Source organism: Arvicanthis niloticus, chromosome 20 (assembly GCF_011762505.2).
Source record: "Arvicanthis niloticus isolate mArvNil1 chromosome 20, mArvNil1.pat.X, whole genome shotgun sequence".
NCBI classification, from domain to species: Eukaryota; Metazoa; Chordata; class Mammalia; order Rodentia; family Muridae; genus Arvicanthis; species Arvicanthis niloticus.
The window spans coordinates 48,834,864-48,860,106 of NC_047677.1; the positions used below are offsets into that span (position 1 = coordinate 48,834,864).

Here is a 25,243-nt window from a genome sequence, read left to right on the forward strand (position 1 = left end):
TGTTGTAGCTGACCTTCTTGAGTTCCTCTGAGGCCAGAAACTGCAGTCTCTGGCATTAGTACCTCATAGTAAAACAGCAGAGCATTAAGCAAATAGCCCTTATTGTATCTCTGAAGGAACTACTTGGCTCTAACTCCCAGCCTGCTAGTTGAAGTCACAGGAAGAAAAAGGAACACTTTAAAAAGTGATTTTAGTCTTTATTTCTATGTTCTCTCTAAAAAGTTCTCTAAGAAAGTTCTAAAAGACGTCTCTCAAAAAAGTCCTTCAATTCTGTTTTAAAAGTTTTCTCAATCTTATCCTCAGCAGTTATACATCATTCAGAATACATGATCATATTGTAAGAAGTTCACCACAAATTTACACATAAATTCAAATCATGAATTGAATAAGAAGTTTACAACAGAGAATGTTTACATACATATCCATTAAGAGTAATTATCTGGCTAAACATTCATTATGTTACTAACACTACAGGTTCATTCAAAGTTAAAAACCATCATTTTTGTAACTAAGGTATTAGTGAAGTTTTGTACAGATAAACCCAGTCAATAGTTTATCTTCTGTCCTTGCACCTACAGTTCCCCTTTTGTGACCTTTGGTTTATAGCCTCTTGGAATGTGATCTAAGTTGTAAATGTCTGCTTGGTATCTCAGAAGCAATTAACTCATGACACTTGAAGAGTTGTAGAGTTCTCAATGCAATTTTGACATCAGAAAGGACTTAATAGTTCTATTACATAAGAGATTAAATAATTACTAATATAATTTTAGAAATTCTTATACAATCATCATTAAGAATTGAGAAATTGCCGTGCGGTGTTGGTGCACGCCTTTAATCCCAACACTTGGGAGGCAGAGGCAGGTGGACTTCTGAGTTCAAGGCCAGCCTGGTCTACAGAGTGAGTTCCAGGACAGCCAAGGCTATACAGAGAAACCTTGTCTAGAAAAACCAAAAAAAAAAAAAAAAAAAAAAAAAAGAAGAAGAAGAAGAATTGATAAATCATCTATTTGTCTATATAGCATCAATAGAAGACAGTACACCTTCATTGCATCTGCATCTGCACCTGCTCCAAAGGGTTGGCAAATACCCAGGGATTGTTAAATATATTTAATAATGACAGGAAAAGCATATTAATAGCAGGAATCTTTCCTCAGATAAAATCTTCTCAGCCTTGCCTAGAGAAGCAAATCCATCATTAACTTTATACTCAATGGCAGAACTATCTCAGGAAGATCACCTGCTAGTTTTTAGCTTCTCCTTGATGGCTCCTGGCAGTTACTAAGTAAAAATATTTCAAGACTTTTCTTTATTCTTGCATTCTGTGTATTAACTATGCTGTGCCTGCATATGGAACTAGTTTCATTCCTCCTACTACAGATTCAAAGTTTTTCAACCTGTTGATTTGAATCTTTCTTTGATTATAAAAAAATCATCTATATTAATGACCATAATTATGGTTGTGTCTTTCACCTCTACCTACACCTATAGAACAAACTCACAGTTTCTCTCTCTAGAGCTATCTCATATGAAAACAAATCTTAAGGACCCCCCCCCTCCATGCCTGAGGGCTCAGGATTTCTAGCTCATTTCTCATCTATGTTCACTTATATCTTATAATAAAGACCAACATTGGAAGGTGGTGGTTTGTGGTGGGGTCTTACTATGTAGCACAGGCTAGCCTTTGACTTGGGTTCTCTGAGCACTGGCTGCTGTCATACACCATCACACCCAGCTTGCAAGCAAGCCCTACCCTGCCTAGATGCTAGGTGTTCCTTCTCTCAGCCATGTGTTTACCTCATCGAGTGCCTCCACCTCTTCAGCTAATGGCCCTGACTACTCCTGCTTGTGAGCAGAAGTGGGTCCTTGGATGGCTTCAGGGGAGCTCCTCTCCATCCTGAGTGTTCCCTTACTTGTCACTTCTAGCAGTGATAAGTGACTTCTATACCTCAGTCAGAGGGCTGCCCCTAACTGCAAGACTTGGCTGTGTTCATTTCTGTGGCTGTAACAAATTAGCCCAGCTTTCTGGCTTAACACAACACAAGTCTATCAAGCTTCATGTCATCTGGTCTTCTGCCTTCTCACAGGCCTTCCTCTGTCTTATTTGTTACGGTCTTTTTGTTTTGGACATAGGCAAAGCTATAAACAAACCTAGATCATACTTGAAAATAGAATTGTGAGTGTGTGTGTGTGTGTGTGTGTGTGTGTACATCTTCCTCTTATACAAGGACTGGAAGGGCTGTTATAGACAAAGTGCATAACCACAGATCTCTTTTCAAACAGTTCAGTAAGCCCGGGCTTGTGCAGGAGTGAGTACAAGCCAGTGCCAGCATGGAGGGTATGCTAGGAGTTAAAAAGTCTTAGGACAGACAGATCACTGTGGAAGCACAAAACAATCCCCGTAATGGTTTATTTCCATCAATGTGATTCAGGACAATCCTGAGGACAGCCTCAACTCTGTCTATGCACTGACCTCCTCTTTCATTAACAGCATCGCAGGACCCAGGGGTTGGGGCACAGAAACCTTCAGGGGGCTATTGTTCTGTTTATTACACACACACACACACACACACACACACACACACACACACACACACAAGAGGGGAGAAAAGGACTTTGCTTGGTAAATCTCTTGATCTCTTGGTTAGGGTTACTGTTGCTTTGGTGAAACCCCACAACCAAAGTCAACCAGGGAAGGAAGGAAATGGCTTATATTTCCACACTGTAATCCAACACTGAGGGAAGTCAGAACAGGAATTCAAGAAGGGCAGGAACCCGGAGGCAGGAGCTGATACAGAAGACATAGGAGGGTGCTGCTTACTGGCTTGCTCCCCATGGCTTGCTCAGCCTCCTTTCTTACAGAACTCAGGACAACCATACCAGGTAGCACCACCCACAATGGGCTTGGCCCTCCCCCATCAATTACTAATTAAGAAAATGTCCTACAAGCTTGTCTACATCAGATCTTATAAAGGCAGTTCTTCAACTGAGGCTCCCTCCTCCCTAGTAACTCTAGCTAAAGTCAACATAACATAAAACTATTCAGGACATGTTCTAAGGTCAATTATCATCACCAAAATAAACAAAGTCTTACAGCAACAGTATTTATCTACTGAAAATTAAACCCTTTAAAGGGTAGAATGGAAAGCAATAGGTAGCCCAAGGAGGACACTAGCCATCACTGCCTCCCTGGGCTGGCCCTCAGCCCCTGAAAATGGGTGACAGTAGCAGAACCTGGCAGGCAAAGATTGGGAGCCCAAATTCTAAGAACTGGCCTCTTGATTTTCTGTTTATGTGTTTTAGGGCCAACTGGTGTTTCTGTAGGAGGAAAGTCAGTCAGTCACCACTCCCTGGGTGAGTGTTCCATGGCTTGCTTTTAGTTGTGCCATTTTCTGCTTTCCAAGTCTTAATGTTTCAAATACTTGTTTGGTTTTTTTTCTTCTTTTTAAGTGTTTTTTAAAATAGTGTACAAAATAATTAGCACACTGGTTGTACATACATGCATTGAGTGCACACTCTCGATGTGCAAACACAACTTCAGTGTATGTACACACTCGCAATGTATAAATACAACATCAGTGTGTGTATAGACCTTCCTGTATGAATCCACCCTCGTTGTGTGTAAACACCCTGATTGTGCCAATACTTTGTCCTATTTCTCAAGTGTAGATAATGATGAAATTCTTTGTTCTGTCCCCATTACAGACCCTTTGCCCTGTCCCTTCTCAAAGACTTATAAGTGGGTCATAGTCTTTAATGTCTACTTGCAGCATGTATACACTCTCACTAAATGCAATACACCATTCTTTATGATTTTTACTGAAGTGTTGTCTCTTTCATCTTCCTCAAAACTGCAATATTGAAATATACAGATGAGGACTAAAAATCACAACTTATAAATATATAATATTTTTCTAAGATTTTCCTTACTGATGCATTCTCAGTATCTCCCCCAGTTCTCCTATGTTGTCTCTTGGCTGGCTTCCCTCCAACTCCTCCAGCACACAACCCCTGGAACAGTCAGTCCTTTAAAGTCTGTGGTTTCCTTGGTAGTGCAAATCTACTGTCTTAGGTTGCATCTTGTCATTTTTTTTTTTAGAATTTTATTATTTATTTATTTTGTGTAAGTACACTGTAGCTGTCTTCAGACACCCATATGAGGGCATCAGATCTCATTATGGATGGTTGTGAGCCACCATGTGGTTGCTGGGATTTGAACTCATGACCTCTGGAAGAGCAGTCAGTGCTCTTAACCACTGAGCCATCTCACCAGCCCCGCATCTTGTCATTTTAAAGGTTACATTCCTACATAAAAACCTTGCTCCAAATGATTTTTAAGTTTGCTTCTGGGGGTTATTTTGGAAATAACAAAAAGGTCTCATTTCTCTTCTTATTCCGAAGCCAACTGCTCTGTTGGATCTGTTACTGGCCTGTGGCCTCCCTTTTCTGTGTCATGTTTGGCTTTGCTGTTTGGCTGGATTTGTTTTGTTCTCCTTAAATTTGTATAACACGTTCTCTCTAGTTATTTATAAAAATGGAGATAATCAGAATTTTCTACTAGACACTAACCTTTAATTGGCCATATCCCAAAAGGCTTTCTCCCCTCTCCAATGGCTGTGGACAATTCCTCTATTAATAATATTAAATCCAAAAAATAAAAACGCACAGAACTACCTCTGTGTCGAAATGTCTGCCATAGTCTTTCTTCTTTCTCAAACTCAATGGCCTCTACATCTCACATGTGAGTGGCTGTCTTCCAAAGTTTCTGTGTCTGAAAGTATTAGACTTTGCACTCAGTCTTGTGAGTTTCATTGAATGAAGGACAGAAAATTATTTTACTTCAGCACACAGCTAGATCACACTGGAAAATAGTGAGATTTTGTTTTGTTTTGTTTTGTTTTGGTTTGGTTTGGTTTGGTTTGGTTTGGTTTGGTTGTTTGTGTACCTGCCTCTTATACAAAGACTCAAAGAGCTGTTATGAACAAAGTGCACAACCACAGACCTGTTTCCAGACCGTTGAGTGCAGCAGGAATAAAGCCAGGCTTGTGCAGGAGGGTACAAGTCAGTGCCAACATGGAGGGTTTACTAGGAGTTAAACAGTCTTAGGACAGACAGCCCAAAAGAATCCCCTTAAAGGTTTACTTCTGTCAACAAAATTCAGACAATCCCAAGGACAGCCTGACCTCCATCTGAGCACAGACCCCCTCTTCCATTAACAGCATCACAGGTCCCAGTGCTTAGGGCACAGAAACCTTCAGGGGGCTACACAAACACACACACACACACACACACACACACACACACACACACACACACAAAGGGGGGAAAAAGGAAATTTTGGTAAATTTCTTGGTTACAGTTATTGTTGTTATGATGAAACCCCAAGATCCAAATTGTTTTACTCAGGCTTCTATTCCTGCACAAATCATGACCAAGAAGCAAGTTGAAGAGGAAAGGGTTTATTCAGCTTACACTTCCACATTGCTGTTCATCAAAGGAAGTCAGAACTGGAACTCAACCTGGTCGGGAAGCAGGAGCTGATGCAGAGGCCATGGAGGGATGTTACTTACTGGATTGCTTCCCCTGGCTTGCTCAGCTTGCTTTCTTATAGAACCCAGGACTATCAGCCCAGGGACGGCACCAACCACAATGAGCCCTCCCAACCCTGGTCTCTAATTATGAAAATGTCTTACAGCTGGATCTCATGCAGGCATTTCCTCAAGGGAGGCTCCTTCCTCTGTAATAACTGCAGCTTGTGTCAAGTTGACATACAAAACCAGCCAGTATAAAAGTCAACCTGGGAAGGAAAGGGTTTATTTGGCTTACATTTCCACATTACTGTTCATCACCGAAGGAAGTCAGGGCAGGAACTTGGAGGCAGGAGCTGACACTGAGGCCATGGGGGAATGCTGCTTACTGGCTTGCTCCTCCTGGCTTGCTCAGCCTGCTTGCTTATAAAACCCAATACCACCAGCCCAGGAATGGCACCACCCACAATGGATTGGACCCTCCCCCCTTCATTGATCACTAATTCAGAAAATGCCCTACAGCCAGATCTTATGGGGACATTTTCTCAGTTTTGGTTACCATCCTTTAGATAACTCTAGCTTGTTTCAAGTTGAGGTAAGACTGGACTCACAGTGAAAAATAGGTAATCCCTGCATAACTTCCCCAGGCTTAATCATCTCTGTGGTTGAGTTCATTCTCTCTGATCATCTGTGTAACTGATCTTTGGATAAAGGGCATTATTCTCTATATTTGTTAGTTTTGTTGTGTTCTTTTTCAAAATGTCTGATCTTTACTCTGTGGATTCTAGTCCTTCTCAATACTGCCTGTGTTCCTCAGGAAACACACAAGTGCCTAGGGCTATACCTGGAGGGTGGTCCAAAGATACCAACTCACCACACTGCCCATAACCACCAACAGAAAACAGGGTGTGATGCTTTCATACAGCCTTGCTTCAAGGCGACATTCACCGAGTCTAAGCTCTGTCAGTTAGTGAGATACTCACTCTGGTTTTGTTTTTGTTTTTTTACTTTCAGGACTGTGCAGATCCAATCCTGGTAAGTTGCTGCACTTTCCTTCTGCTCTGCCAATGGTCAGCCCCTTGGTGGTCATAAGGCCACATCCCTGAATTGTCTCACCTCTTCCAGACGCTTTCCAGAAACTCAAGTTCCACATTTCTTGCTTCGCTATACCCAGACACCTCAATACTCTTTGTTCTTATCTACGTCTTAGTCAAATGGCATGTCAGGAAACACATAGAATTCCAAATCTGTGTAACAAGGACAGAAAAAAAATAAGGAAGAGAACAGGAGATGAGGGAATTCAATGAGAACAGGGGGTGCAGCATGAGAGAACTAGTGTCATGTGAGTATGAGGGAGTGAAAAGCTCTGTGTGACTGACTGACAGCACTCTCCTGAAGATCCCTCCAAGTCAGGCTGGCAGCAATGGAACAGACATCTAGTGCCCCAGCTCTCTGCGTGCTGCAACTGGCATTGTTTGGGAATTGATTCTCTCTGGACTTCTTGTTTATACTTCTCGTTTGTGTGTTGAGTGTGCACGTGTGCATGCACACATGTGCGCACTCACATGGGAATACACAGCTTTTGAGCCTAATGATGAGTAAGCACTTTAAGATGGCAGTCACCAAGATCAGTAGCTGTTGATGGTGGAGGGGTGAGAGCAGGAGAGGCTGGGTCACAAAGGGACCAGGTAAAGAGGTGGTGCTGTGCCTTCGGGAGGATAGAAGACCTCTGGGAGAAGCTCCTGAGAAGACTGGGGATGCAGATGCAGTGTGTGAACCACTGTCTTAGGATTTTACTGCTGTGAACAGACACTGTGACTGAGACAACACTTATAAGTGCAACAGTTAACTTGGGATGGCTTACAGGTTCAGAGGTTCGGTCCATTACCATCAAGTGGGGAGCATGGCAATGTCCAGGCAGGCATGGTGCAGGAGGAGCTGAGAGTTCTACATCTTCATCTGAAGGCTGCTATAGGAATACTGGCTTCCAGAGATTAGGATTAGGGTCTTAAAGCCCACACCCACAGTGACACACCTACTCCAACAAGGCCACACCTCCTAATAGTGCCCCTCCCTGGCCAATCATATACAAGCCATCACACTAACTACACTAACTTGAATTTTTTTCTTTTTTGTACTGTTCTTCAGCTGTATGCCAAGAACCACAAAGTGAGTTTTTCTACTTTCACAATCTTATAAGATATATGTTATTGACTATAGCTAACATACAATACTATAAGGACTCAGCAATCACTTCTCCTCCTGTTCTATGATCACCAAATGACAGGGCAGCCCAGCTATCACAGCAGGGTAGTGGCAAGACACTGTGGCAATAAGCATTCCCCTAACTGCAGAACCCTCAGGAAAGGGGTCTCAAGCCTATGTTCTTGAGAACTTAGTCCTGACCAGGTAGAGAGATGGTGCTGTGCCTACTGGGCAGTGGAAGGCCTAGTGTATCCTGGGAGTAGCTCCTGATAGACTCGGGGTGTGGGTGCATTGTGTGAACTGCACTATGCACACTAACTTGTTTTTGGTTTTTTTTTTTTTTTTTTTTTTTTTTTTTTTTTTTTTTTTTACTCTTCTTCAGCTATTTTCCAAGGAACACCAAGTGAGTTTTTCTTCTGTTTTCACAATGTTATGGTATTGAGCTCCCATACTTGACAGAGGGCTGCTCCCTTTCTTACCTGCTTTCCTGTAAGCCAGGTGACAAGAGTTTGTAGCTCACGATTCTGGAGAGCTGCCTCAGACCTTCAGTACATTTCTAGTACAGTGACACACCCTTCTGGCTAACCAAAATCGTGCCTTTGACCACACGTTCCTCAGCTCCTCAACAGTCGGTTCCCCTCTGCATCCTTACATTCTCCTTCCTTTAGACCCTTCTCCTTAAACTAACATAAGTGAGTCTTCCTCTTACCACACCCTATCTACCTACAACATCCTCCCCCGCCCCCTCCCCGGGAATTTCTCAGCAAACTGAGATTCATGAGATAAGGCCTGCTCGCAGACTTTTAACTCATGCCTGCTTGCTGACTGACATCTTTTTGATATATAGAAGACTGTTGTCAGGCTGCCTGGAGCTGCATCCCGCTCCTTACTTGTGTGAACATAGGCAGGGTCTCTCCTGAGAGCTTACACCAGTTACCTAAGTAATCACAACAAATCAGCATTAAAGTTTTCAAACAGCGGGAGGGGAAAGAATTAGGAAAGCTTGAAGACAGAGGAGGTTACACTTGGGTCTATAACCTCAAGACTTTGAATCATAGATCTGGGAGCAGGGAACAGAATCACCAGCCCTTTATGGTCTAAACTGTAGCTCACAGTTCTTTCTTTTTGTAATATTTTTATGAACTTTTAGAGAATTTTCTATAGTTTATCTTGATGTATTCACTACTGCCTGCTTCTTTCCAGAGCCACCTGTCCCCACCATGTCCTCTCTTTTAAAGAAACTGTTTATCAGCAGCTAGCCATCTTGATCCTCCAGCCCTGACAGTCTTTCTGCCCCCTTTTGGAGATGTTTCCTGAGCCTCACGTGTAGGGGTTGGATTGTAGATGTATTAATTGGGGGTGAGCACCTAAAATGCAGTTGATTTCTGTATGTCGACCAGTTGTGGTTTTCAGGAATGTTCTTGATTTCTATTACAGGTAGGACAAGAAGCATCAAGTCCTTCTCTGATCCCCTGAGTACGTTTCCTCAATCTATAACTCTACTCTTGGGTCTGCTATGCAACGCCTGCTCTGGGGGAGCTTATGAAGGGTGGTGGTAAGGAGACACACTCAGACAGAAGAAGCTGTCTGACTATTCCTGTCCCTCCTAGTGTGGGAATTACCCTCTTTTCAAGACCCTTTATGTAACTGCTCCACTGCTTTATTCATCCCAGTGAAGATTCTGCTAACAAAAGTCCAAGTTCATTCATTTAAAAGCATGAGGAAAATTCTGGAGCCAGGTGAAGCACTTCATATAAAACAGTCTAGGTCAATAACTTTAGAGGGTGGCCTCAGTCTTTTAAACAACCAAAGGAAATGCACTGACTTCCCAAAAACCTCCCACATGGAGGACTCGGTGAATGCTTGGCCTGAAATGCCCCCAAAACAAATGTCCCTGAGTCGTGCTCCTTCCAAACTTAAGGTTTTGAGGTTTTATTTTAGCTGGCAATGCTGGAGAAATCTTAAGTTCCTCTCTGCATTCTGATCCTCAGTGGCTTTGCCTGACTGTATACAACAGTTATGACATTCTGTTATAACACTGTAAACACTGCCCATTCTTTTCCTTCTTCCTCCCTGCTCTTGACACACTGGGCGCCCCTGTGAGACAGGATTAGAGAATCCCTCCCAAACCTGCAGTACCAACTGCAAAGGGAGATAGATGTGTTAGGGACAGACAGTCTAGGGAAAAGTAGAATTGTTGCTCTTCTTGAAGCTCCAATGACACTCGAGGGAGAAGACTAACATGGTGTCATTCTCAGCAATGGAGGGAGGGCTCCATGGCATACTGAGAGTCCCAGCCTGCAGACGAAGGGTCCCACACTGTCAGTGATGGTTTGTGGGAGGAGTGAAGAGCATGGTGCGGTGTGATGTGGTGTGGTGTGTGCATGTGAGCACAGGTCTAGAAGAGGGACCTAGAGACTATTGCAGATGGCATTATAACAATCATCTGTCAGGAGCCTGCATGATGCAAAGCAGGGAGATCCCCTGCAGCCCCCGGGGGATCACCTTAGATTCTGTTGGAGATACCGGACCTCAGCCTGGTGACTACCCCTGGTCTACTGATCAGACCCCATGTTTGTCAAGGTCACTGGGAGATTTACACATACATTAAAACTTGAGTTCAATATGCTATAGGATCTGAATCTTCTGCACTTAGAAAGGAAATAAAAACTGGAACACGGTTGGCCCCAGTTGAATCAGCTTCTCCATCCCTGTGGAGTCTCCTCACAACAGTGTGCAACTAAGGACAAGAAAAGTGAAACTCCTTGGGGCTTAGTAGATTTGTTAAAGTGTCTGCCCAGACTTCTGAGGCTGTACTCACCTAGAATAGGCTAATCCTGAAGGCAGGAGGAAAAAGAATGTCAGAGTCAGGGTTCATGAGTCATACCCTGCACAAGGATAACGCTATTTTGCCAAGCACAGGAGTCTCGGCTCCTGATTTCTTCACCCTCAACCCCTGCCTAGAATAGCTTCAGTCTGTCTCATCCCACTATGACAAGCCAGGTTACTCTGGTGAACTAGGACCTAATTCATCACAAAGATAGGAATTCCAATGTCTCCTTCAGAAGATGAGGCCATAGGCTCTAGCTAAACAGTTCGAGATGGCCAGCTAACAGGAAGGTGATGGGTATGTTGACAGTACACTCACTCTCCCTGGGCGGGGGCTGCCCCAGCTCATGCTGCCCATCGGAGTGAAAATGGTACTGTTGGCTTTGGTTTCGGAATTTCCCAGAGAGAATTTTGATGTAAATGGTTTTCTTCTGCTGAACTAACTGATTTTGGTTTGTTTTTCCAATATTTTAGCCGGAACCATTGGACCTATAAGTGAGTTCTTTTTTACCTCTTGGTCCTTCTACGAGATCTGAGACCCTACCCTCTCTGTACCCCGCTGGCCCCAACTTCCATTCCAGAAGGATTTTCCATGTATGTTTCATGATTATATTTAAGGTTTAGGGTACCTCCTGATAGCCAAGACCTAAAACAAAGTATCATGAAATATCACTGAGTCTAAGAAATGGGAAAGTTAAAGAGTTGTTACAGTTTTATTTTATTGTCATTTTATATTTTTATTTACTTATTTCTCTGTTAAGACGGGTCCTCAGTAACTTGTTCTGATGGGAAGTCTTTGCTATCTTGGAGATAGCTGCCATCTTTGTATTATCCCCACCCTGCTCCCCGTTGAGTTGCTTTGTGATATCTTTGGGAAATATTGATGGCATACAGATTATGCAACTGTCAACCACATTGATGCTCTCTTGTTCCCATTACAGTGCAGTTCTCGGCGCCTATCCGTGAGTGTCCATCCTCCACTCTAGCCCTGTGCATAGCGAACCTGCAGAGGTGGGAGTGGATATATTCCACATTTCTTGGGGCTGTGTTTCCCATTACAGTTTCCAAAGAAGCCATGCATGACATTCGGTGACCTTAAATCCCACAGGCTAACTTAATTAAAAAAAAAACACTAGAGGGCAGTATAATCACTTTCCAGAAAAGAAAGGTGTGTTTCTCAAACCATAAGTCTCTAAGGAAATGCAAGAAGAGAAATATCTGCATTACAGATTCCACATTGTCTTTCTCTATTCCCTAAGGCAATTCATCACAGGATGAGAAGAAGCCTCCAATCTTACAGGTTCCCAGGGTTGTGCAATTGGCTGGCAATACAAGCCACCCTGGGTCTTCCCAGCATTTTCATACACAATATTGATATATAATGAATGTTGAGAGATGGGTATTCAGTTGTTAGGTATTACCGTAACACGATTAAGCATAATGATCTCTATCTCTCCCCATCTCTCTAGCTGGATCTACAGGACCTATCGGTAAGTTTATGGTCCCTTCTGTGCTATAGAGCTCATGCTATTTCTCCTGCTCTCCATGATGGAGTCTCGAAAGTCTCATTGTGTCATTTTCTTGGCCTTTTTGATCCTCCTCCACCTGGCATGTCAGTGGGTCACCTCTGGGTTGTGAAAACACATTTCACTGACAAAGCAGAGGTGGAACCCTCATAGAACCAACAAGGGGCTCACCAACATCATGTCACACAAGAGCATGAAAGAGGACAGTGGGAGGGGAAGAGAGTTCCAGCAAGGAGAGTTGTCTAGTCCTTTGCAAGGGTTTAATGTAAACCATGGCCCAGGGGACTGTTGGGCAAAGGGCTTTTCCCTGCCTGAGCTTGTTCCAGCACTCATAGCAAAGAAACCAGCTTGCTGCAGCCTCCCTCAGGCTCAAAGTTCAGACCCAGCTAAGGAGGCACATAGATGAGGGCAGCCAGAGCCCAGGACACCTGCTAACTGCTGTTCTTTTTCTTTCCAGAACTGTCTCAAAAAACCTTCCGTAAGTTACCTGCGTCTCGGTTGCACCTCTTAACCCTCAAAAGACTTAGGGTAGTCATCCGTTTTCATGCCAATCATTCATACCACGGACCCAAAGGCAGAGCATTCCCACTGCTTGATCATCCTTTCCCAGAACTCCCTGGGATGGCAGTAAACCAGGCTCAACACTAAAGGAATATTAACTATGACAGTGGAACCCAAGGTGAAAAAAATCAGCCTATGGGCTGCCCCTTCCCAACCCACTGGTCCTGATCCAGCACTAGGGAGTCAGTACACAAAGACTTTCAGTAGAGCCCCGTAATCCACATGCCATCCACGCATTTTGTTCATCCTGTAAATGGCAAAAACATCGATTCTTTTGATCTCTAAGTTCTCAGATGACTTTTGGCTTCTGCTGTCACCAACTTCCATGACAACTGTGACTTCCCTGATTTACATTTTTCTACAGAAAACACTATAAGGAATGTCTGAGTGCCAAGATAAAGTTGTTCATCTTATAGCTTTATAAACTGAGTTCTAGTCACACATAAACTTGTTTTTCCCACACTGTTTTATAGTCTTACTAACAAAAATTGAGATTTGTTTTGAATTTCACAACTAAGGAAATATGACTTGAGGCTCCTCTATATTCAGACGGTTAACCGATCCCACCATCGCTGGCCAACTCTGTAATGTCTCTGCCATTTATATTCTTTCCTGGGCCTGGAAATGCTGACTGTAATGAAGGGGACGTAGACCTCACAGCTGACCTGAATAAAGAAGGACTCTTAGTCCTTCTGCTACCATTACTGCAAGTCACAAGCAGGTTACAGAACTTGCGGAATTGGAGGGAGAACAGGCCTGACAGAAGAAAAGGTTTAAAAGCAAGCACAAGTAAAGAGAAGGAAGATGGTAGCTAAAGAGAGAAAGAAAAGAAAAGTTGGACAAACAGAAGAGAAATGGGAAGAAGAATGAGCAAGATGTCGGGCAGGAGAAGGCAGGAGACCAGACACAGATGAGAATGGGAAGAACAGAATGGGCACACACGGTGGTACAAGGATAGACACAGAGGAAAATGGTGGAAACAGAAGATCATGTACCCGAGGTCATGTGGCTGGCATTAAGGCATTAACTTAGCAGATATCCTAAAGCTCTCCACAAGAACAAGGACACACTCACACACACACATGCTGTAGCGCTTTGAATATGCATGGCCCAGAGAATAGCACTATTAGGAGGTATGTGGTCGTGCTGGAGGAAGTGTCACTGTGGGGATGAACTTTGAGACCCTCCTCCTAGCTGCCTGGAAGACAATTTTCTGCTGTTTGCCATCGGAACAAGATGTAGAACTCTCAACTCCTCCAGTGCCACACCTGACTGGATGCTGCCATGCTTCTCACCATGATGATCATGGACTGAAACTCTGAACCTGTAAGCCACACATACATGCACACATACATGCTCACATACATACATACAGAGAGAGAGAGAGAGAGAAAGAGAGAGAGAGAGAGAGAGAGAGAGAGAGAGAGAGAGAAAGAGAGAGAGAGAGACTGCTAAATTATGTTGCGAAATGCTTCAAATTCTAGCTTGTCTAAGTGCTCATAGCCCAGGGTATCTAGATCTGGAGAGCCATGTTGAGATGGGTCAGCTGCTTATGTTTTCGATCATAAGCACCATGGCATGAGACAGTGGGAAGAGAGGGGCTGCAGAACCACTGAGGGGTCTTGACCTGACTCTGCATTCACAGTGTTATGGTAGCCATCTGGTGCCACCTGATACAGCCCACTCAGTTGGTCCTCAGCAGGAGAAGGCTCCAGCCAGCAGAACAGCAGCAGCCTCACTGTGGTCTCTGCAAAGCTCAAAAGCCACCACAGAACATTCTCATTCATGGTCCAGACAACAAAACGGAAGCTTCACCATCCTGGAAAATCCCCCCACAGATCCCTCAGAAGCTCTGAATATATAAAGCTCCAGAAACCCCACAATGAGCACGGCCACAGCTTCTGAGCAGGTGTCCATGGTTCTCCATTCTGGGTGTACGGTGCCCACCAAAGCTCATTCCTACATAAGCAATGCTGAGAACGAGGCAATAGATTTCCAGTGTTCAGACTGCCTCAGCACCATCAACTGAAAGCCAATTCTCCATTAAAAGCAGAAGGCTCCACTGACCCATTGCTCAGGCTCTGACGCTAATCAAATCCAGACAGCAGACCCAACCATTAGCCTCCAAACAGCTAGAAGCTGGGAGAGAGACAAACAGGGCCCTCCTACACCTATATGCCCCTGGGACATAGTAGCCAGTGAGAAGAGTCTGACTCAAGCCCAGTCCCTCATATAGGCAGTCGCTTTCCCTGGTACTGGCAGAAGGAAAAGCATAGTTCTGTCTTTCTCTGGTGTCCCTATGCCCACAAGAGCCCCACAGTTAGTGCTGCCTATGCCTTTTGTTAACAGTTTGCAATTTGCAGACTGGCCTAGTTCTCCACAATCTCAGCACTATCACTGTACCCCTGCTCTGCCTCCCCACTAAAATAATATGCACAAAAAACTCTTCAGCAAAAACGTTCATACTAACGTCAATTCTAATTTCTTTTCAGTGCAAACTCCTGGCCCTATTGGTGAGTGAAAATCCCCTGGTTCATTGTTAGTGACTTTCTATGACAAGCGACTTTGGTTCCAACTGTTGACAAATCCTGCTCCTTGGCCTGGCCTTTCCCTGTGTCATTACCATCCTCCTTAAAGACTAGTTGTATTTTAGAACATGGTGATTTCACAGCCTTGACATTAGTATTAGGCAGCATGCAGTCATATACTTGTGATTGTAAGGACATGTCAAGCACTGGGATGCTTTCCAAGGCAAACAACATGGTCACGAGGATTGGGGGAAGGGTTAAGGGGTTGGAACAGATATAAAGGGGGGCTGGCTAAGAGAGTGAGACATATGTGCTGATGGGACAGGGGTGGAAGAAGGCAAGGAAAGGCATACCCCTAAAGATCTCGTCTGCTGTACCTACACAAAAAGCAAGAATGAGAAGGCAGCCCCTCCTAGCTGAGTCTACAGGAAGGCTGGGTGCTGATGCAGAGACTGCACATAGGGCATCATGGGGACGACTGGTGCTTAATGTTGGGGTCAGTGCCACCTGAAAAGGCTGCTCTTTGCACACTCCTTTGGAGAACAGTTTGCCTTCTTTCTGTCTAACCACAATCATTTGTATCTATTTGCAGTGCAATGTATGGAATCCACCGGTAAGTCCCTTATGGGTTGTTTGGTGGTGGTGGTGGTGGTGGTTTTTGTTTTTCTCTCTTTTGTGTTTCTTCCTCTTGCATACCATTCAGATGCCTGGCCTGTTCCTCCTCTTGGTGGTTTTTGTTACCACAGAATGATGGTTTAAACATGTTGCTATGCTTCCCGCTTTGTGCTTGCTAAGAATTCTCTAGAGCTACACATTAAGAGAGGGGCTGCAGAGATGGCTCAGCAGTTAAGAACAGTTGCCACTCTTGTAGAGGACCAGGCTCTGTGCCCAGCACCCACACAGAGGCTCACAACTCCAACTCCAGAGGATCCAATGCCCTCCTCGGGTCTCTGGACACCAGGCACACACCAAGTACACAGAGATGTGTACACGCAGATAAAATACTCATACACATAAAATAACTTTTTAATGAAAGAAAAAGAGCAAGGAAATGTTTGCTTAATATCATACATGCTTTGAAACATATTAACACGTGTTCTATAGTCAGAAGAACTTTCTTAAGAACCAGAGAGAGATTCAGAAGTTCTCAGAAGTCTCAAGAGAGCTTTGCAGTTCAAGAGAGAGAGAGCGGACTAAGACGATAGAGATAATGGAGATAAAATGAAGGGGGGGGGAAGGAAAGGGGAGAGAGAGAACTTTCCAAATAAGCCCTAAGAGGAAGACAGTATAGTTTAAACAGACTGAGGCTGGAGGAGGCAGGACAACACCCACAAAATCATAACCATTGTGACCTCTACAACGGGTTGTTTCCTGCCATGAACTCCGGTCCTAAGGATCTTTCAGTAGATGAATTAAAATCATCATGAATTGACTTCTGGCACACAAATCGGCACACACCTGTAACCCTGGCTCACGGCTGCCTCCATCCGTATTCTTAACTATCCCACACCTGCAGCCTTAGAAATTCTCAGAGAGGAAAAATAAATTCCTTAGTGGCCAAAGTCTCCTAACAGCCACCCTGTACCTCCTCTGTGTAAATACTTTTGAAATAAATTTGAAATAATAGAATGTATACATGAAAATCATATTGCTAATTTTGTTTCTTCTAACTATATGAGATGTAGGTAAAAAAAGAAAGGTTAAGGCAAGCTGATTAAAATGAAAAGAATTTACAAGCCTAACAAAAGGATTGGGGAAAGTCCAGCTTTCAGATGGCTCGGTAGCCAGGAATAGGGAAAGAGGGTTTGAAGGGAGTGGAGATGGCCAGAGCACATAGGTCATGATGTTATGAATCTCAAGAGTGGTTTGAAGAATCTTCCATCCTGGGTGGAAAGACGATAGCAAAGCCTGTCTGCTGACAACACAGTCCCTCTCCTGCTCAGGCAGCAAAAGTACAAGCAATGCCCTGGGCTGACAGAGGCTGGGAGCCCCACACCTCTCTATAGCTGTAGTGTCATCCCTGCTGTGGTTTAGAATTTTAGCTTTAGCCCTACTCGTGCACACACACACACACACACACACACACACACACACACATGCTAACATTTCTTCATTTGTTCTTCCACCTTCAGAAAGCGGCAGCCGTAAGTCTCTCAAATGCTGTTCGTAAGTAAGGGCTCTCAGGCTGGGGTCTTTCCCTCCACTTCGTCTGCCTTGTGAATGTAACATCCATCTCATTTACTTTTTCCACCATCTCATTGGTGCCAGTCCCCAGGAAGGAATGAGCATGCTGCCACACTGTAACCTAGTAGTGGAGAGCTGAGGAGGGGAAAATCAAGGGTTATAGGTCACCAGTGCCAGCCTGGACTACATGAGAGCTTTTCAGAGAGAGAGAGAGAGGGAGGGGGAGGGGAGGGGGAGGGGGAGAGGGGGGAGAGGGGGGAGAGGGGGGAGAGGGGGGAGAGGGGGGAGAGAGAGAGAGACTCCCAAAGATTATAGAGACTTCTTGTCAGTGAGGGCAGAATTAAGACAACAAGGGAGGGAAGGAGGCTGTATGCACGAGTCAGGGCTTGCACGGGTTGGCGGATAGGAGATGAAGTTGAAGGCAACATGGGTTAGAGAAGATGCCACCCAGGAATGGGAGCAGTTGACCACATTACAAAGGGAGACCACACCCCAGGAGACAAAGAGTGCTCTCGTGTGTCCTCCAGTAGGCACCCAGTCCCTCCACTGAGGGCAGGGTCACCAGATTCCCACACTAATTTATGCCTTTGTTTTTCAGCCGAGGAATCCACCGGTAAGTCTGGCTGCCTCTTTTCGTGACAGACCCCAAACTGTCTCAAGGATGCTGAAAAGATCTTAACCAAAATTTCTCCAACCATGTTAGGACCCAGTAGCTGAAATCTCCAATTCCTCAAACAGCTCTAGCTCCTTAGGTTATTAGCAGGCTTTAGAATGTTCCTTGACTGACTTGGAAACTGAAGACAAAGGAAAACATGTCCCTGTGGTTCCATAACTTCTGAATTGGGGAAGTATACAGAAGGGAGAAATGAATAAAAGACAAAGGATATTCCTGTCTTCCAGCTGGCCCATCTCCACAAGGATCAGTGTATTGTTTGCCCTGCTGTGCCTTCTCAGAGTCCCACAGCTCCTCTCAGACCTGGTGCTCTAACAAAGGAACTAAAAATTCCCATCTTCTGAGCCCTCTGCTTTTCCACTGGCTGGAATTCCACAAAGTGGTCACCAGTTCTCTGAAAATTTTTAAATGCCTTAGTGATATCTGTATCACCAGGAAAGTTCCCAGAAAGGAGGAAACCAAAATGTGGCTGCTGGCCTAGCCACTTAGGACACAGGGCTACAGTATTGCCTGCTTCATGGCCTAGCTTGGACTACAGATTAAGGAAAAGGCAAGCCTGGGCAAACTAATATGACCTGGTCTGAAAATAAAAAGCAAAAATGTAAAAGAATGAGGCTAGGAGAGGAGTGGCAGCATGTGAAACCCAAGGTTCTGCCCTCATGTGGGGACGGGTGGAGGGGTTGCAGGAAGAGGAGGAAGAACCAGAGTATAAGTAGGCTTGGTGTGGCGGTGACATGTGTAATCCCAGTGCTCAGGTAATGGAAACAGGAGGTCCCTGGCTCCAAGTGGCCCTGTCTCAGAGCCTCTCTCTGAAAAGGAACAAGATAGTAATCAGCTTCTCTAATTGCCTTTCAGCTGTAATACCAGTGGACATATGTAAGTCTATACCTATCCCATCCCTAAGCCCCTGAACACTAGGCTCCAACAGGCTTTATCTGGCCACTGGGGAATTCCTGATCAAAATCTCCCTAGGTTATTAACACTGTACTACAAAGTCTAGATTTGATTGATGTGCAGTCATAGAAAGAGTGAAAAAACTTTACATAAGTATCAACAAAAGACTGATTACAGAAAAGGAAAAACTGACAGAGAAAAAGGAACAAGATGCTTACATAACCACCACTGTGAGGATGCCCTGACCTTGCTCTGTCTGCCCCATTTGAGACCATGATATTTAAGAATTTCCCTCACCATGTAGGAAATCTCAGAGCTTAAAAGCTGCTGTCTCCTTGATACCTGCCTTTACATCAGCATAAGTTTTTGACTTTTAAATAACTTTATGGGAAAAAAAATCGAAGAATTGAGTTACGTAAAATAAATAACAAGGAGAAAATTTCCCAGCAATTTAAAATCCAAAATTCGGGTCAGGTTAGAAATGCTGTCCCACAAGCCTAACTGGTGAACTCAATCCTAAAACCATAAGGAGGAAGCAGAGAAGCCAACTCCAGAAGCCTACCTCTGACCTCCAGTCATGTGTGAGCACACACTGTGCACACACACACCACAGACACACACACACTACATACACCACACACACCACAGACATACACACACACCACATACACCACACACACCACATACACCACACACACCAAACATACACACACATATACATACCACATACATATACACACACATACACACATACACCTCATACATATACACACATACACACATACACCACATACATATACACACACATACACACATGTCACAGACCACTCTGCCCCATGCTTGGATGCCAAAATGTCGCAGCTACTCTGTTAGTGTTAGAGCCCACACTGCCCCAAGCTGCTCCCACAGGTCGGGGTTCAGCAAAAGAGAGAGAGTGAGGACAGACTCAAAGAATGGAGACCAGACAGAGTGTGATTCAATCCCGTTTATTCTTCAGTCTCTCTTCTTCTCTCCATATCTCTAGTTCCCAGTTCCAAGTTCCTGCTCCAAGTCTCAAGTCCAAGTCTCAAGTGTCTCTCTTCTGTCTGCCTCTCGCCTTTTATATGTCTCACTTCTAAGTCGTTCCTTAAGTCTTGTCTCTAAATCACACCTTTAAGTCACACCCTTAAGTCACACACACCCAAGGGAAAATCCTGGGTATCTAAAACAAGATGTTATCAGAGTGTGCTCAGCTGTTGTAGGCTGTCATAAACAAGTCTCTTGTCAGGGTGTATGGCTCAAGTCGGCTGCAAGGATGATAGCTGCCTTCTGTCGGCTCCCCCGCCCCCACATACACATACACAAGCACCACATACATTTACACACACATACACCACACACACCACAAACATACACACACTCACACACACATACACACACACACTCACACCACATACTCTATTCCTACCACATACACATGCTAAATAAATAAATTTTAAAATATAAACATAAAACAAAGGAAAAATGAATGAGGAAAAATAAAAAGCAAATAATTTTCTCTTCTCAAGTAGAGCAACTCCAGTTTCCATCAGCAAGTCCAGCTCTGGGGCCCCACAACCTCCCTTTCCTGAACAGTCCTCAGGTGGATGGGTTTAGAGACTATAAGACTTTGATTACCTTCTGTATCAGAAGCCATGACCTTACTGGGCCCCTTCAGGTCTACTGACTCACACAGGAGTCCAGGCAGGACCAGAGGGTGGTTAGGAGGAGTTCTAAACAAGACAAAACAGTGGGAGAAGGAAGTGCTAAACCCAATCTCTTGTCTCACAGGTTGTCAACCCCCATCAATGAAGCCAAGCTGTAAGTTCTGTTTGATTTTCTCCTGTTCCTTTGTTATTGCTCTATTAGCAGGCCCTGCCCATTTCTGTGCTGTGTGCAGACACACAAGATGGGTGATTCTACCCCCACCCCACGCGTTCCCGTTGCCTCCACTCTGCAGACCAAACAGTGGGAGAAGGAATGCTGACTAAGCCAATTCTCTGTCTCACAGGTTTTCGACAGCTGTCACTCAAGCCAAGCTGTGAGTTCTCCTTGATTTTCTCCTGTTTCCCTTTGTTATTCTCTGAGCCCGTCCTGCCCATTTCTACACTGTGTGCAGACACACAAGATGTGTGACCCCCTACCCCACCCCACGCCTGTGTCGTCTGGCTCCGCCTCTGCCTCTGCCAGCAAAACGGTGGAAAGAGGTAAGTGCTAACCCAGTCTCTGACTCACCGCTTGTCAAGGCTATCTCTGGAGCCTAGCTGTGAGTTCTGCTTGATTTTCTATTTCGTTTTGTTCTCTGAGCCAGCCCTGCCCACTTCTACCTGGTGCCCAGCCAGGAGAAGTGTGATCCCGCTCCCATCCCCCACTCCACCCCTTCCCCTGGCCTGGGTCACCTCCCTTCACCTGTGCAGATAAAACAGTGAGAGAGAGATGTAAGTGCTGAGCCCACTCTCTGTCCCACAGGTTGTCAGCCTTGTAATCCTTGTAATCAGTGTGGCGCTTGTCAACCGGTATTGATGCCTAGCTGTGAGTTCTGCTTGATTTTCTATTTCGTTTTGTTCTCTGAGCCAGCCCTGCCCACTTCTACCCGGTGCCCAGACAGAAGTGTGATCCCTCTCCCATCCCCCACTCCACCCCGTCCCCTGGCCTGGGTCACCTCCCTTCACCTGTGCAGATAAAACAGTGAGAGAGAGATGTAAGTGCTGAGCCCACTCTCTGTCCCACAGGTTGTCAGCCTTGTAATCCTTGTAATCGGTGTAGGCTTGTCAGCCGGCATTGATGCCTAGCTGTGAGTTCTGCTTGATTTTCTGTTTTCCTTCCTTCTTGATCTCTGTGTATGCCCTGCCCACTTCTACCTGGGAACACACACCCAAGATGTGTGATCCCAACCCCCTGCCTTCCCCATCCCCACACTCCCCACTCCCTCACCCCCACTCCCTTTGCCTGTGTCATCTAGCTCCTCCTGTGCAGGAAACTCTCCTCACCTGGCCTCAGATATGCACCCCTCCCCCTCCTGTAAGAACTAACATGTTTTAGTTGCATGGTCTTGTTTAAGTCCTATAAAGGAGCCATTATTAATCCCTGCAAAGTGAATAGGAAACTGCAGCCAAATAATTACCCCTGAGTACAGTTGTGGGACCTAATGTAAGCCTCATAACATGAGCTTACCACAAAGAGAGAGGGGGGCGGGTCTTAAAGACAATTCAAACAGTTTTGAAGTAAAGCAAACAAGCAATGGGAACCTTCCAGAACCTAGTGAAAGAGAATAAAGAACCAAGTTGACTACATGGATAAAAAAGCTTGCCACTGAGACTGCCAATCCAAGTTCAATCCCCAAAACCTACATGGTGCAAATGTTTTACAAGGCCCAAGCACACGTGCATATACACACATACATGCATACATACATACATACATACATACAATACATACATACACATACACACACATACATACACATACATACACACATAGTTGTTTATCTTTAAAAATAAATAAAAACCATTTTCTTTCTGCTAATACCTTAAAGTACCTAGAATATTTCTTCTTCCGCAAGTTCTTCCCAAGCCAGCTTGAGAATTCTCATTAAACCCCAGAGATTGTCAAAAATAGAAACTGTAGCCAACGTTTAGAGACATGATTGCAAATGAACTTCCCGTGCTGTGTGGTAGAACACAGAGGTATGTAAAATGAAGGAAATTGAAAGAACACGCTGTGAAGAAGCAGCTTGTGATAGGAACCTGTCAGTCTCCTGAAAGTAAGGGTGCTCTGGCTTGGTTAAGAATCTTTTTTTTTTCTTTTTTAATTTCATTTTGTGAAGAAAAGAATGGCCATTACTCCTATAACTGACCCCACAGACCATAAAGATGCCCTGGGTACCTGAGTTGTTCACATAAGGTTCAGACCAGCTAACAAGAGGATAACGCGTGCTTGGGGATAGAATCCCTCACTAAATCCCCTCTCTGGCCTTACAAAGGGGGTTTTAACGGGACCCTGGTACATAATTTATTTTAAAACTAATTTGTTTCCTTTTTCCTTTTAAGGATTCACACTGAAAGGCTTGGGGGTAAGTCTGGGTGTTCTCTCTCAGGCTTCCTCTGGTATGGGTGGCATCCTTGACCTCCACTTACACTGGTACTTTAAGCATCCAAACACTGAACTCAGTGGCAAATAATTTTCCATCCCTTTCCCTCTGCATTCGCTAGTATAAGTTTAAATCTTTGTATCCGTCTGCCTCCCCTGACCATGTCTCTCCCATCCCTCGACTTTCAGTATTTTCTGAGATAGGGGCTTGAAGTTAAGCCAAGCTCTTGAAATTTGGCCTAAAGATCTCCCACTTTAAATCATAACTGAAAAAAATGATTAAGATGAAGATAGGGGGCATGGCCTGGTGTGCCAAATAACTGAGTCTACGTGCACAAGAAAGCCACTGTCCGACATTTAACCCGGTGGGCTCGGATAGAGTGAGGATCCCACCCAGTGCAGAGCCTGGGGCTTGAGAAGGAAGGAGAAGCCAACAGCCTCTGATGCCTTTCCTTTGCTTTTATCTCTTTCAGTTGACAGCTCCTGGAAACTCAGTAAGTTTGCATGACTCTCTTGCCTCCCCTCCTTCTGTGATTAGCAGCCTGGCGTTTCTGTTCCCAGATCCTCTTGAACTGCATATTCTTCTATCTGAGTCATTTTGCCTTCAATGGTTCGCTCTTGTTTCAGTGTTGGGTCCTTCTAGTCTATTTTCCTTTTGGAGTAAAACACAGTATCTTGTCTCTGATTCAGTTACTGTGGAAAAACACTCTGGTGGTCAGCCCGCCAGCATGTAGTCCAGCAAGTCTCAGCCTGTGGGTTGAGACCCCTTTGGCAAACCTCTATCTCCAAGAAATACTTACATTGCAACTCCTAATAGTCACAGAGTGAAATTATAAAAATGTTATGGTTGGGGGTGGGATCACCACACGAGGAACTGTATTAAAGGGTCACAGCATTAGGGAGGCTGAGACCCACTCGTAGTGTCTGTCATAACTTGGTGTCTGCGGTCTCTGTGCTCTGCTCTGGCTAGTTGACGGTTTTCACTTCGAACAAAAACTCCTGTCAGGTTTTGTTAAACTTGGGCAGAACTGACATGGATAATCTGAGGGTGTGAATCTTACTGAGCGAGACAAGGTTCTCTTCTCTGTAGGCACAGCTGTGCGGCCTTCCTCTCTGAGAGAGGAATGGAAAGAAAGCGGTGCTCAAGAACACTCGCTGCTCTTCCCAAGCCTTGAGTTCAGTTCCCAGCACCTGGGAGCTGCAACTCTAGCAGGCCGCCCAGGGCACCCGGATACATGGCACGCTCTTCACAGACATAAGCAAATAAACAAAAAAATACAAAAATAAAAAAGATAATTTTCTAAAGAAAAGCTATTGGAAGGTGGGTTCTCTTGGATAATCCCCACTGATGACGTCTCTTCTGCATTTCGTTCTTTAGCGCTGCCTCCTATGGCAGCAATATCATAGTTCCTTAACTATTCTCAGACAGATTACAGGGTCCTCACACTTTCTGCACTGGACAGGTCTACTCACAAAATTGAGGCATATGATGCTAAAAGTCACATCTTTTTCAAAACCTAAGGCTCCTGGTGTCTGCTTCAAGGATATTGCTGCAGGGGAATTGAAGGCCTACAAAAGAACAGTAACACCTGATCCTGCCCTCAGACCACTTTCCAAGCTCCCAGTGAGCATCTCCTCACCTACGTCCAGCAGAACATGAAGTAAATGCATTCAGAACCTCAGTAGTTCATAGAATTCCTCTTTTTATTTTTTATTTTATTTTTTTTTTGTAAGTGGAGGGTCCTCTGGTCATATGAAGTCTCACCTCCTTTGGGCTGCCTTCTAAATGACTCTGACAGGCAGGAGGTACGGAGCCCCTGTGCGCACGGAGCTCCTGTACACATTGAGCCCCTGTAAGCACGGAGCCCCTGTAAGCACGGAGCCCCTGTATACACTGAGCCCCTGTGCGCACGGAGCCCCTGTGCGCTCGGAGCCCCTGTATATACTGAGCCCCTGTGCGCACTTAGCCCCTGTGCACATGGAGCCCCTGTGCGCACTGAGCCCCTGTACACAGGGAGCCCCTGTGCACACATGAGCTTTTACTGAAGGCATCACCTGTGGTGGGACACACAGAATTACCAGGGAGTTTATGATAAGGATTGAGAGCCCCTCAGCTTCTGTCCTTGTCTGTCTTGGTCATGTGGCTCTAAAAAAGTCCTTAAATGTTGATCTGAGTTTCCAACATGAACCCCAAACCTCATTTTGCATAAA

The 25,243-nt window shown here is 44.7% G+C and overlaps 1 protein-coding gene and 1 long non-coding RNA gene across 14 annotated transcripts in view; one reads left to right on the plus strand and one right to left on the minus strand.

Moving 5' to 3' along the window:
- The window catches only part of LOC117724704 (testis-expressed basic protein 1-like), a 39,511-nt gene that overhangs the window by 13,603 nt on the left and 665 nt on the right, over positions 1 to 25,243 (plus strand). Inside the window, exons 8-28 of one of the 13 annotated variants that reach the window (XR_013105310.1) lie at positions 3,301 to 3,351; positions 6,540 to 6,560; positions 7,674 to 7,694; positions 8,113 to 8,133; positions 9,168 to 9,206; positions 11,034 to 11,054; positions 11,501 to 11,521; positions 12,029 to 12,049; positions 12,543 to 12,563; positions 15,139 to 15,159; positions 15,767 to 15,787; positions 17,307 to 17,340; positions 17,957 to 17,971; positions 18,887 to 18,907; positions 20,735 to 20,764; positions 20,955 to 20,984; positions 21,413 to 21,475; positions 21,676 to 21,737; positions 22,993 to 23,015; positions 23,506 to 23,526; positions 24,555 to 24,714. Coding sequence is in view for 7 of the 13 variants with exons in the window: in XM_076916694.1 (XP_076772809.1) it covers positions 3,301 to 3,351; positions 6,540 to 6,560; positions 7,674 to 7,694; positions 8,113 to 8,133; positions 9,168 to 9,206; positions 11,034 to 11,054; positions 11,501 to 11,521; positions 12,029 to 12,049; positions 12,543 to 12,563; positions 15,139 to 15,159; positions 15,767 to 15,787; positions 17,307 to 17,340; positions 18,887 to 18,907; positions 20,735 to 20,764; positions 20,955 to 20,984; positions 22,993 to 23,015; positions 23,506 to 23,526; positions 24,123 to 24,319 (635 nt within the window). In the remaining 6 variants the exon portion in view is untranslated. The other 12 variants (XR_013105311.1, XR_013105314.1, XR_013105312.1 and 9 more) reach the window with 12 other exon arrangements.
- Positions 5,488 to 20,929, minus strand: LOC143435210 (uncharacterized). Its single transcript, XR_013105317.1, has 3 exons — positions 20,582 to 20,929; positions 6,642 to 6,772; positions 5,488 to 5,794 (listed from the first exon to the last, which is right to left on the minus strand). It is a non-coding gene; the product is annotated as an uncharacterized LOC143435210 (long non-coding RNA).